Genomic DNA, 14,765 nt, shown 5'->3' with positions numbered 1-14,765 from the left:
TAAAGAGCTCTAGTGGGCTAAGTTGTTAGCAGTATCTTCTATCATATGAAACTACATAACTTGAAGAAGCCAGCCGTGTCATGCTAGCTAGCTCACTGGCGAAAGGGGTAGTAGCTGCTCCACAGTTAAGCTATTTTAAGCTAGCTTAAACTTGATGGGGAGGAAAATACCAACAACGGGCATGTGGACATTTTCAAAGGGGTCCCTTCTCACCTCGAGATATCTGAACTGGGCTCGGTAGAACCAGCGCGAGACTCCTCTTCACAGCCGGGCTTAAGTTCTGCTGCCACATGCAGAATGAGGCCCAAACCGCAGGCAATATAACGGCTTTCATTCATCAAATACTGGTTTAGGTGACGGATCCAAGCCCAGGGCATGATGAGGCTGGTGTTCGTAGAACTCTAGTGAATCCCGTCGCCTCATGCTAGAGATTTTCAGAACGATCGTCAAGAGGCCCTGCAGGGCCGTTTTAAGGCTCGTCGTTCGATTTGTTGTTTTAACGGACGTCAGTTCTGAACATGTCACATTTAGTTAGACTTTTAACTTCTTTCTTTAAACTCTTTTGTATTTGAGCTAAATGAGCACGTGGTGAATTGAGCTCGGACCACTGGAGGAGGTCAAACCTGTACAGTAGGGCGGCACAATTCTTGCTAAAAATGTGAATCACGATCTAAGAATTGAGATCACGATTATCTCACGATTCTTATTTTGTAAAAAAAAAAAAAAAATTGTATCGTCATAATTTATAAATGAGATCGCATATGTATCGAGATCGTGATTTTTTTTCCGATTAATTTTGCAGCCCTACTGTACAGTATATTGAAAAGATACACAAGGCCGTGTCCCGACACGAGGTCACGCTACACGACCCAGAGGTCACGCTACACGACCCAGAGGTCACGCTACACGACCCTGAGGTCACGCTACACACCCCAGAGGTCACGCTACACGCCCCAGAGGTCACGCTACACGCCCCAGAGCCGTCGATATCCCGACAGCTCCTCCTAACCTCTTTGAAAAGACAACCCTTTTTTAAATGCATTCGCTAGCCGACGGCGGTATCATGTAAAAGCAAAACGTTGCTGGGAATTTACTTTGCGCCATTTCAAACTGGTCGCGGCGTTTCCCACCCGTTATTTTCAGTGAAACCCTTGATGCTCACCGGTACCGTTTGTAAAAAATTAATTAGCACTGCGTAATTGAAAAACGCACCCGGAAAAAGCCTGTTGCAATATAAAATGAAACAAAAAATAAACAAAACGTCAAACAATCATTCAACGAACATCGATAACTACAACCAATCAAATTCCTTCAGTATCCTTCAACACTTTTTTCTTCTTTTTAAACCCATCACCCCCCCCCCCCCCCCCAAAAGCCACGTCGTTAATAGGCCGTTTTATAAAATTAAGAATTTAACTTTTAACAAGTCATTAATACTCACAAAATCAAAAAGGAAAAAAGGGCTGACGACTTTACATTTACACACAACAAGGGCTGACCATTCATTCGGAATCTCCACAACTGAGGGAAGGAGCGGTTGAAATATTTTCAGCTCAGGAGGCGAATACAGTATAATAGTCCGAGAGAGGCATGGAAAGGGGGGGGGGGGGGGGGGGGGTGCGGGCGCTCCACATTCAGTGGTCAAGCAACGGGTCTTGTTATGATATACCACACTTTCATTATAGAGCTTACATGATGTACCAAACCCATGACATGTGTTAGTGGTGAAGGTGTTGAGGTAAAGAGTTGCAGCAACATGTCTACATATAACATAACGGGGGGTGGCCAAATAATAATACAACCAACCGACTCCCGGATCAGCGGCCGGCGGAGACACTCACTCCGTCCGTAAGCATCACGCGACCGACCCCGGATCGGCGGCCATAGGGGAGGAGCTTACTTACTCGACTGTCCGTAAGCGCTCGGAGCTGTTTGAATGGTAAAACCATCGATGCGTCTCGACTCTACTGGGAGATGAGCTGAAGTAAAAACCTATTCCACGGAAAGTGTTTCTTGAAGCCGAGCTTGGTGGTGGGGGGGAGGTTCCCCACGAGTCCCCCTAGTCGACCGTTTCTTCTTCGAGTCGTCGGGTTTGTTTTTGCGGTGAATCCGGCGCTGGGGGGGGGGGGCAGAAAAAGCAGAGTAGTTTCGACGTCTCTTAAGGTGGCCCCCCCCCCTCTTATTGCCATGCAGCGGTAGCTCCGAAGTCTTGAGTGCACAGCGCTCTCACACACACACACACACACACACACACACACGTTCAGCAGCAGTCTGGTGAGGGGGGGGGGGGGGGGGAGGTCCAGAACGTGGCTCTAGCTGAAGCCTTGGTTGTATCGCCCCTTCATCATCATGTTGAGCAGAGGTCCCACCTACAGAAGAAGAACAAGAAGACGTTTTTAAATGATAAACACACCGGGTGACACTGACCAATCATAACAAACAATAAGATAGAACTAGATTAGATTCAAATCTATCGTCATTATACAGCACAAGTACAACGAAAAGAAGTTCGACATCCAACCGGAGGGCAAAAACGGGGTATCTGAAAGTTAAATTGAAGACTTTTTTAATACCACTTAAGAGTAAAATTTTATTAAAACTTCACGACCAAACTAGCAAAAAGTTTACACAAATGTAATACCTGTGCAAATGAAATTTGAGAATAGAGAATTTACATTTTTTATATCCCACAGATACCCTGCAAAAGTAACAGTAATATAGTATATGTAGTAATATACAACGTACCAGGTGATTAAACTGGGTATAAAATCAGTACTACTGAGCAATAGTGCTAATCAGATGCATGTACTGTACAGCGTTGCAGAGGACTTCTTTGATTAGGGTGTCCTTTTTGATGTTGCTTTTTCACATGTCCCTTTGTACTAAAATCAGGTAAGCCATAAATATTCCCCGTAATTGGGTTGCTATGGGGGCCGGCATGCCGCTGGGAGTCCTGCTCCCACCAGGTGACCTAGATGCGGAGCAGCTTTGGAATCCCACCATGTTCTAGAAACAATTAAAGGTGCGATGTCGTGTGTTCCACTTTAGCAGTCAGCACAGTTTTCGGTCTTGTGACTGGAAGCTAGGTTAGCTTAACGCCCAATTTATACTCTGACGTCAAAGAAAGAGTTCCAATAGTGAGGAAAGGGGGGGGGGGGGGGTGAGCCCGTCTCTCTCCCTCTCTGTCTGCACGTCCAATCATAATAATAATACATTTTATTTGGTGACGCCTTTCAGGACACCCAAGGTCACCTTACAGATCATAGAAAAAATATAAAAATAAGAAAACAAGGCAGTTAAAAGTCAAGGTTAACAATAACACTAGCAACAGGACGTTTTAATCCAATGATTTGAAGTAGCGTGACACTATAAAAACGAACTGGATAGTAGATGATAAATATTTCACTTCATTAGCAAAAATATTGTAAAATCATTAAGTCTGCTATAAGCCATTCCCCCTCTCTCGTGTGTGTATACATTTACTATAGGCTACTCTTTTTTACATGGATTAGGCTAATTAGCTTTAACAATCCTGATTTCTTATTCAAAAGGAAGATATTGATTTAAATATGTATATAGTCTATATATCGTATCTCCTGTGCTGGCACAAGCACTACCATAGTGCTCTACTCATGTACAGTAGGCATCCACACTACACAGCATTTATAGACATAAATAAACTTCATGGCTCATCTCCTACTCTGGGTATTCAGTAGGTGATGTCAAAAAGGCAACTACCCATGTGACCTGAGGATACTAGTAAAACATTTTGAAATATTCAAATAGCAAATAGAATCAATTGTTGATTTTTGTTGAATAATAAACACTGTCTCTTAACTAATCCAGCGTCATCGCTTAATGAGCCAGGGGGCACTAGAACGCCACCGCTTTAATCAATGGGGAGACTGCGAGATTTGCGAGTGCTTAAAATATATCTTATATTATAGCTATGGGTCTAATACACCCGTCGATTGTCAGTGAGTTGCTTCCAGTCAACATGCACAAAACAGATTTTCATCCGTACATTTCCATTTTATACCGTTTTGAATACGAGTATAGTTTTGGTGATTCTTAGTAATCCCAGGAAAAGACGCGATAATAGCGTTTTAGTGGAATACACTAAACACGTTGTCATTTTTCGCCTGATTATGGAATCTTCCTGAAATCAGCGCTAGATTATCATTATTATCCTTCCTCGTGCATACATGAAATGGCCCTCATAGCATTTGTTAGTGAACAAAGGATATAAAGTATCTTACTTCATGAGGGTTTTATTAAATAAAAATATATAAAGTATCTATTACTTCATGAGGATTTTATTAAATTAAAGATATAAAGTATATCTTCATGAGGGTTTTATTAAATAAGATATAAATTATCTTATACTTCATGCGGGTTTTATTAAATAAAAGATATAAAGTCTGAATGTGGTGCTAAAGCAATGTCCAAATATGAGACAATTCAAACTGATTTATAAGGGAATGATGTTCACGAGGTACAGGGACGAGGAAGGGACTTGATATTCACGGGTGTTTACATTTTTATTTTATTTTCATGTTTTACATATATCATTTTTGTTTTTTGTTCAAGTCAAGAGTTGTATTTGTTTTGCACATATACCGGTATATATATATTTGTTTTGTAAGGTTTTACATTAGTACACTCATTTGAGTAGTGGAAAAGGGGTAGGATTAAATAAGTGTTTACTTCTTCCTACTCCTTTTCGAACATGCAGATTGAGTTATGTTTTGCTTTTTATTTATTTATTTTTTTCTCATTTAATTTCTTGAGATCAATGATTTGTTTTGATTTTATATTGTTTGTATTTATTTACATGTTCGAAATAAAGATTTAAAACAAAGTATCTCTTAGTTCATGCGGGTGTTATTAAATAAGAGATAAAGTATCTTTATTAAATAAAGATATAAAGTGTCTCTTACTTCATGCGGGTGTTATTAAATAAAAGATAACGTATCTTTATTAAATAAAGATATAAAGTGTCTCTTACTTCATGTGGGTCTCCCAGCGCCTCCCCCAGCATCTTCTCTATGTTCCTCATGATGGCCACCTTCTGATGGGCTCTCAGGGGGTACTCTATCCTCTTGGGCGTCGGGGCTCCCTGGACACACCGGGACAGTGTTACAATGAATGAATTAATGACTTTTATTTATATAGCACCCTTCACAGCACCAATGCACAGGGTGCTTTACACTACAGCTTAGTATATAAAAACAAAATCAGAAATAAATGGCAACAACAACAGACAGCAGTTAAAAAAACTGTGAAACCAGATAAAAAGTAGAATCAAAGAATTTAGATAAAATCATCAGTCACTAGGGCTGTACCGAATGTCATTTTTTAACATTCGAAGCTTCGATCGAAGTATTCGAACGAAGCTTTGAATGTCTATAAAAAAAAGTTACTTACAAACGTTTTTTTTTTTTTTAACTAAATCCTCCATTTGAATAAAGTGATTAATCTGATTAAATTAGTCTTTTTCTTTTATTAAATCAACTTTCTTTAATGAATATAACTCATCAGTTTCGTCAACATAAATAATCCAATAAGGGCACGGTTGGTATGAAAGTGATGGTGACGTCTTATAGTATAATATTATAATATTAGTGTAGCCTAATCTTTAACTGCAACTGTGAAGAAAACCCCCATTGGTTTAAACAGATTGAAAAAATATATATATATATTATTAAAAATTAAAAATTCTAATGTTGATTTAGAATTCGAATGGCAACATTCTGATCGAAGCATTCGGTACAGCCCTATCAGTCACTAATTAAAAACAAAACTATAGGAACAGTGAGGACAAGAAAGAGTGCCTATGTATGACCAAAGGCCTGTCTAAACAAATGTGTTTTTAGTTGTTTTTTAAAAGAGTTTTCAGAGGGGTGCTCACTGCTCACATGTATGACAGCATGTACAATAGTGCTGTATATACCGTATATATATACATTTATATTTACCATATATATATAATAGAATAGAAGTACTTTATTAATCCAGAGGGAAATTCAGCACCACGGATCGCGAGATCAGAGTCAGAAATATACATTCTAAAATATACAGTCCGACAATATAGTAATATACTGAAACATACAGTCCGACAATATACAGTAATATATATATATATATATATATATATATCCATATCCGTCTGAATATAATCCTTCTGCCTACTTATACACCTGCATATAACCCATATAACTCTATGATAGCATGTAGTGCTAATATAGTATATACACACATTTATATATTTATAATTAGTGCATATATACAGTATACATCCATATCTGTCTGAATATACCTGCAAATAATCCTTCTATATACCAATGTATACACCTGCATATAAATACTTTATGACAAATTGCAAGGTACAGTATGTCCCTAGATTATGTCTACTGGCTGGTCAGAAATCATTATCTAATGGCATTTACAATTTACAAAAATTAACTTTTTGGACTGTCTATGCTGCCCCCTCCCCCATGCTGCTATGATGGCCAAATATCCCCCCAAGGGGATCAATAAAGGAATATCTGATCTCATATTATCCCCAAACTATAGTTAAGGAATATTACGGGTTCACCCGACCACCGCGGCAGAACCTCGATGTGAACGTGATCAACTCCAATATAGAACCCTATTGATTTTGGTGACCCCAATACACATTTATAAAACGAGGCATATTTAGCCAAAATATGTCGCCAGAACATAAATATATGTTCAATATTATTCACGCTGTAATTACATCTTCTAATAAATATGCATGATCCAAGTTCAACAACGTGTGCTTTTATTTTGATATTCCTTAATTTCACGTTGAAATTACACGTTACGTCAAGTGTGGGGTCGCCAAAAAAAAGTCCTAAATAAAATGGGGTTGTGGTATAAAAAAGTTTGAGAACCCCCCATAACATTGTTGACAATTATTTATTGTCATACATGCTCACATGTATGACAGCATGTACAATAGTGCTGTATATACCGTATATATATACATTTATATTTACCATATATATATAATAGAATAGAAGTACTTTATTAATCCAGAGGGAAATTCAGCACCACGGATCGCGAGATCAGAGTCAGAAATATACATTCTAAAATATACAGTCCGACAATATAGTAATATACTGAAACATACAGTCCGACAATATACAGTAATATATATATATATATATATATATATCCATATCCGTCTGAATATAATCCTTCTGCCTACTTATACACCTGCATATAACCCATATAACTCTATGATAGCATGTAGTGCTAATATAGTATATACACACATTTATATATTTATAATTAGTGCATATATACAGTATACATCCATATCTGTCTGAATATACCTGCAAATAATCCTTCTATATACCAATGTATACACCTGCATATAAATACTTTATGACAAATTGCAAGGTACAGTATGTCCCTAGATTATGTCTACTGGCTGGTCAGAAATCATTATCTAATGGCATTTACAATTTACAAAAATTAACTTTTTGGACTGTCTATGCTGCCCCCTCCCCCATGCTGCTATGATGGCCAAATATCCCCCCAAGGGGATCAATAAAGGAATATCTGATCTCATATTATCCCCAAACTATAGTTAAGGAATATTACGGGTTCACCCGACCACCGCGGCAGAACCTCGATGTGAACGTGATCAACTCCAATATAGAACCCTATTGATTTTGGTGACCCCAATACACATTTATAAAACGAGGCATATTTAGCCAAAATATGTCGCCAGAACATAAATATATGTTCAATATTATTCACGCTGTAATTACATCTTCTAATAAATATGCATGATCCAAGTTCAACAACGTGTGCTTTTATTTTGATATTCCTTAATTTCACGTTGAAATTACACGTTACGTCAAGTGTGGGGTCGCCAAAAAAAAGTCCTAAATAAAATGGGGTTGTGGTATAAAAAAGTTTGAGAACCCCCCATAACATTCCCCCCCCCCCCCCCCCCCCCCCCCCCCCACACTGTCGTTTTAAGGAATATGATTAATTACTGTTTATTATCGTTGGAACGAGGTACTAGTGAATGGGATTCCAACACACCTTGTACCAGAAGTTTACAGTGACGGTCACTCCGCCGTTCATCAGCGACTCGATGTGGTGCCACCTTGAGGAGGGGGAGAGAAATCCAGAGATCAATCAAACTGACAAAATGGTAAATGGTAAATGATGCATTTCTTTTTTTTTAACGATTTGTTTTTGGCATTTTACTGCTTTATTTCGGACAGGCCCGACAGAGAGGAAGATTGGGAGAAGACATGCGGCAAAGGTCTCCGGGTCCGGGAGTCGGACCCGGGACGTCCGCGTTGCACCGCAGCACAGCTACGTGGTGTGCCACCCTGGTGCCCCACCCTGGTGTGCCACCCTGGTGCCCCAATGATGCGTTTATATATCCCTTTACAATTTTGCTCCTCACATTTTACCCATTCACTCGCACACTGACGGCGGAGGCAACCATGCAAGGTGCCGACCTGCTCATCGGGAGCAGTTAGGGGTTAAGCGTCAAGGTCCACTTGCTCAAGGACACTTCGACAAGCTGCCCAGGAGGAGCGGGAATCGAACCGGGAACCTTCCGATTGCCAGATGACCGCTCTACCCCCTGAGAATGTCCATCTAGGAAGCCATTTCTGAAACCGTGTTAAAATTTATCGACATTAACAAATAAAGACTTCTTCTTCTTCTGATGATATATACTGTAACTGAGGGGTACAATTCCCTGACTGTATTGTTAGATATGATATTTAATACCACTACCTCTTGTACTTTAACTTCTGGCCATCCAGTACATGATATAAGTATGATGAACACTTTCCCACCTGATGAAACGAATCCACACAAATGTACCAAATCGAAGGTTTAATATAGCAAAAGGTATATACAACGTTCACTTAATTACATTTATGATTTGAAATATGAAACATGCACTTTTATGGCAAATGAGTATTCGTAGGTAAATCAACATTGAATGTCCAATCTCTGGTTACGCAGGGAGTAAGTATACAACCTGGAATATTTGGGAAACGATAGCGATGGTACTTAAATGATTATAGCTGGATACACTAAGGGGGGGGGGGGGTCCCGCTGGTTGTAAGACAGTAGGAGGGGGGGGGGGTTAGAGAAGCCGCTGGCGGTATCCCATCTGGCCGACGGTGTCTTGGGAGAATCCAAAGTCTTGGACACGGTGCCCACAGAACCTCGGTCCGCAGACGAATACAGCTGGACCCTCTGTGGACGGTATCTGCCGGTCCACAACGGAGAGACGTGAGGCGACCTCACTGGTGTAGAGCGCCGTCTCACCTGGAGTCCTCTCCGGGGGGTAGTTCCAACACTCCGCAGTGTTGGCCTTTATCCATGGAATAATCAAAGCACCCAAAGCATAATCCAAGCCGTGGAAGGCTCGCCGTCGTCCGGGTAGAGTAATCCAATATACAGGTCCAGTCGCTCTTGGCCCGGAGCTCCTCGGATGCAAGCACCACTAGGGGTCTGCTCAGCCTGGTTAAGCGTCCAGATAACGTCAGGAACGATGGGGGTACTGATAACTTTAGAACTCTAACCGAACGATGCACCATACATAAATAGACTATTATTAGCTTAATAGAATACGTCCAACTCGACGGTATAGTGCCAAACTATGACTATTCAACTATTAATCTACACGATATCTCAATGCCTATTCTGGGCCAAGTAGGCCTTACTACACCACACGTGCGTCGTGGGGAGGCTTCGCGTCTGTCACTCTGTTGGAGGGTAAAGAACTGGACTAAAAGGAAGTTCTACTTTACTTGCGCCATATATATATGCGCTATGAACAAATAGTACCATTCGTATTTCGCCCGACATATTCCTGCGCGGAACCGGGGCTTGCCACGACATGTTAGGCGGCACGATTGAACTTGGACCTAGGGGTATGGCAACCTGGCGCCAGGTTCTCGTCCAATGGTAGAATGAAACTATTATGGGCTGTTTAGTAGACTAAAGGGATATTCAATGCATATTGTACAAGGAATATACAGGGGATATCAAACGATATACAAATACAATTAAATATATATATATAAATAAATATACATATTCGGTTTAATCTGATCCTTCACAACATATACCAATAACAAAGTCCTCTGGCTTCGCTCTCTAACCATCAGGGTACCACACCAACACTCTCTGAAGGCCCCCTGGGGGGTGGTGCCAACACTCTCTAGCGCCCCCTGGGGGGTGGTGCCAACACTCTCTAGCGCCCCCTGGGGGGTGGTACCAACACTATCTGAACCCTAGAGCGGACAGAACACCTTGAAGCAGCGCTCACCAGTACATGGGGATATAGAGCACGTCGCCTGGCCCCACCACCGCCTCGTAGCCGACCACATTCTTGAAATCTGGAAACCTCTCATAGTCGGGGTTGTCAAAATCCACCTGAAAGTGTGAAAACATTGTGTACGTCATTTTATTTATTTAAAATATATAATATTGTGACAACAAGCCTGGTGGCGTTCAGACTTCACGTCACGGTTCAAAAACAAACAAATTCAAATGTTCACACAAGTAGTGCAATATCAATCAATAAGAATATCTATTGACTCAAGGCTCTCGTACAGAAAAAGGGATTGTTCAATACTCAGAGTAGTCGTCCGGTCCAGAGTCAGTACACAAGGGGGGGTTTCTCTCAGCCAGTCCAGGGTCCGGTACACAATGAACACCTTCACCTCTCCTCTCAACTACCTCTCACCTCGCACAACTCCGTACACAAACAATCTCTCTCTCAATACAACAACTCCTACCTCCTCTCAACTCAACTCTATCTGTCCTAGTGTATTTGTAGTGTGTGTGTCTGGGGTGTGTGTGCGTGTGTGGGATGTGGGTGATCTAATGATGCACAGGTGTGCTCTATCAGCTACCTAATTGCTTCCACTCCTCCCATGGCAGTAGTATCTCCCGTCCTTCACATATCCATGAGACGGGGGGGTGATATCTGCCACAATATATAACCAACATTTCCTCCCAACTGTTGTAAGTCCAAGCTCTAGGATGAGTCCAACACGTCTGAGATGTCTGCTGTGAGATCAGGTGCCCTGTTGTGAACATGGACCAATATCGTTGACCAATCAGAGCAGGGAGAGAAAGAGAGGACTGTCTCCCGCTGATGACATTTAACCGTCTTAAAACAAAATGGTGACGTCATCTACATGCCTTGTGCTACCAAGCTACAAGACTCTGTGTCCACTATGTGTTCCATCAAATCAAATGAAATTTATTTGTAAGGCCCGACGACACACGTTAATGTCCCCATGGGCCGGACGCGTCTTCTTTAAACAAGTCAAGAAGAAACATCACAATAAATCAAGAACAAAACAAAAAAAGCATAAAGTCCAACACATTTTAAATAAATTAATTAAATGAACGCAACACTCCCAGACATACCCCACGCGAAGGTAAGGAAAAACTCACTAAAACCTAGCAATAGGGAAAAATGCACCACAGGCAGTGTGGAGGAGAGAAACCTTAGAAGGGCCGTTCAAGGGGGGATCTCCCTTCTTAGATGTCGGTCAAGTCAAGTCAAGTCAAGAGTTTTAATTGTCACGGCATACAGGTATACAATGAAATGCGGGTGGTCTTGCCCGCAACGATGTGCAATACAGTGGTACATATAATAGAATAGTCGGTGATAGTAGTGTTGCAGTAAAACAACATCAGTCTGGGGACTGGTTATCCTCCACTTCTAAAAGAGATGGTTATCCTCCACTTCTAAAAGAGAGCGACATTGAGATCCGTGGTCTTTTTCAGACATTACCATATTACCCCACATCAGAAATCAAATCACCATGTTATCCCAGATTATCTCGCTATCTCCTCTCTCTCTCTCTCTCTCTCTTCCTTCCTCCCTCCCTCTCTCTTTTGCTCTCTCACTCCCTCTCTCTCTTGCTCTCTCACTCCCTCCCTCTTGCTCTCTTCTCTCTCTCTTGCTCTAACTCCCTCTCTTCTCTCTCACTCTCACTCCCTCCCTCTTGCTCTCTTCTCTCTCCTACTCCCTCCCTCCCTCTTACTCTCTTGCTCTCTCTCTTGCTCTCTCACTCCCTCCCTCTCTCTTCTCTCTCTCTTGCTCTCTCCATCTTGCTCTCTCTCCCTCCCTCCCTCTTGCTCTCCCTCCCTCTCCCCCTCCCTGAAGTGCCTCTCCCAATGAAGTCCTAAAACACAGGCTACTAAATTGAATTACAGCACTTATCCCATTACACAAATAAACCCCGGCAACTTGAAAACTAACTGGATTATTATTATTATTATATCATGATGCCCACGGCTTACCTGGCTCTGCCGGTCACAGGGGTGGTGGACCGGGTAGGGATAGACATAGATATCTATAGAACACTAGATAGCTTAAGGCGGAGTCACCAGCGTCACTGAACCGCCGCCATCTTGCTCCAGTCAGCCTTGAGTGAGAGTGAGTGAGCTGCACAGACAAAAATACTCATAACTCGCTGAAATATTGACGGATTTACAAAAGGGTTGGTTTGCTATAAACATCAAAGATGTAGTTATGATACTGCATACTTATAAAAAATCTTTTTTTTAAAGATGTTTTTTTTTACAAACCGCTTGAATCATAGCCACGTTAATAATGCTTGTAATAAACCAAACCGTTTGTAAATCCGTCAATATTTCAGCGAGTTATGAGTATTTTTGTCTGTGCAGCTCACTCACTCTAACTCAAGGCTAACTGGAGCAAGATGGCGGCGGTTCAGTGACGTCGCTCTCCATTGGCCGGCAGCGCGGGCAAGCTATCTAGTGTTCTATATATATCTATGGGGATAGAGGCACTGGACCTGGTCTTACCTGGCTCTGTCGGTCACAGGGGTGGTGGACCGGGTCTTACCTGGCTCTGTCGGTCACAGGGGTGGTGGACCGGGTAGGGATAGAGGCACTGGACCTGGTCTTACCTGGCTCTGTCGGTCACAGGGGTGGTGGACCGGGTAGGGATAGAGGCACTGGACCTGGTCTTACCTGGCTCTGTCGGTCACAGGGGTGGTGGACCGGGTAGAGATAGAGGCACTGGACCTGGTCTTACCTGGCTCTGTCGGTCACAGGGGTGGTGGACCGGGTAGGGATAGAGGCACTGGACCTGGTCTTACCTGGCTCTGTCGGTCACACGGGTGGTGGACCGGGTAGAGATAGAGGCACTGGACCTGGTCTTACCTGGCTCTGCCGGTCACAGGGGTGGTGGACCGGGTAGGGATAGAGGCACTGGAACTGGTCTTACCTGGCTCTGTCGGTCACAGGGGTGGTGGACCGGGTAGGGATAGAGGCACTGGACCTGGTCTTACCTGGCTCTGTCGGTCACAGGGGTGGTGGACCGGGTAGAGATAGAGGCACTGGACCTGGTCTTACCTGGCTCTGTCGGTCACAGGGGTGGTGGACCGGGTAGAGATAGAGGCACTGGACCTGGTCTTACCTGGCTCTGTCGGTCACACGGGTGGTGGACCGGGTAGGGATAGAGGCACTGGACCTGGTCTTACCTGGCTCTGTCGGTCACAGGGGTGGTGGACCGGGTAGGGATAGAGGCACTGGAACTGGTCCGGGGCGAACAGGATGCACCTCTTGTGACCTTTGATCTGTGCAAAGAAGTTCTGCTGCTCGTCGTAATGTGCGGGCGTCACGTTGCCTACAGTGACACGAGAGGAACAGGAAATGACACGAGGGAAACAGGAAATTACACGAGAGGGAACAGGAAAATTACACGAGAGGGAACAGGAAATTACACGAGGGGGAACAGGAAATGACACACAAGGGGAATGACACATGAGGAACAGGAAATGACACGAGGGAAACAGGAAATTACACGAGAGGGAACAGGAAAATTACACGAGAGGGAACAGGAAATTACACGAGGAGGAACAAGAAATGACACGAGGGGGAACAGGAAATGACACACAAGGGGAACAGGAAATGACACGAGGGGAACAGGAAATGACACGAGGGGGAACAGGAAATGACACGAGGGGGAACAGGAAATGACACGAGGGGGAACAGGAAATGACACGAGGGGGAACAGGAAATGACACGAGGGGAACAGGAAATGACACACGAGGGGAACAGGAAATGACACGAGAGGAACAGGAAGTGACACGAGGGGAACAGGAAATAACACGAGGGGAATGGGAAATGACACGAGAGGGAACAGGAAATGACACGAGGGGAACAGGAAATGACACGAGAGGAACAGGGAATGATTTTTTTCCGTAGCCGCATTTTGCGGAGACGCTCTCTGATTGGCCACTGACTGACGCTCTCTGATTGGCCACTGACATGTGCGCCCAATCGCGTGACGAGCTGTGTCTTTGCCCATTTCCGGGTCTAACAGCCTGCAAACTACCTAACGCCTAGTTTATCACTGGTTAAGCTTAGGCGACTCTTTCGAAGTTGGTTAAGGTTAGAGTTTGGAATCAGGACTGGTGTTCTATCGCCCTGCTCTAAGACAAACTCTAACCTTAACCAACTTCGAAAGAGTCGCCTAAGCTTAACCGGTGTAGAAACAGGCGTCACACGATTGGGCGCACATGTCACATGAAGTGGCCAATCAGAGAGCGTCTCCGCAAAATGCGGCTACGGAAAAAAAATTGCCGGGAATGACACGAGAGGAACAGGAAATGACACGAGAGGAACAGGAAATGACACGAGGGGGAACAGGAAATGACACGAGGGGGAACAGGAAATGACACGAGGGGAACAGGAAATGA

At 43.1% G+C, this 14,765-nt stretch overlaps 1 protein-coding gene across 1 annotated transcript in view; it reads right to left on the bottom strand.

Moving 5' to 3' along the window:
* Positions 1 to 1,627: 1,627 nt before the first annotated feature.
* hif1an (hypoxia inducible factor 1 subunit alpha inhibitor) overlaps positions 1,628 to 14,765 on the bottom strand; it is a 43,731-nt gene continuing 30,593 nt past the window's right edge. Inside the window, 5 exon segments of the mRNA XM_084321592.1 lie at positions 1,628 to 2,369; positions 5,009 to 5,119; positions 8,083 to 8,146; positions 10,343 to 10,449; positions 13,545 to 13,690. Coding sequence (XP_084177718.1) covers positions 2,313 to 2,369; positions 5,009 to 5,119; positions 8,083 to 8,146; positions 10,343 to 10,449; positions 13,545 to 13,690 — 485 coding nt within the window. The 3' untranslated portion in view covers positions 1,628 to 2,312.

This window comes from Notolepis coatsorum, assembly GCF_963971535.1.
Source record: "Notolepis coatsorum genome assembly, chromosome: 9".
Lineage (NCBI taxonomy): Eukaryota > Metazoa > Chordata > Actinopteri > Aulopiformes > Paralepididae > Notolepis > Notolepis coatsorum.
The sequence above is the reverse complement of the archived record's forward strand: the minus strand, read 5'-3'. Positions and strand labels throughout refer to the sequence as shown.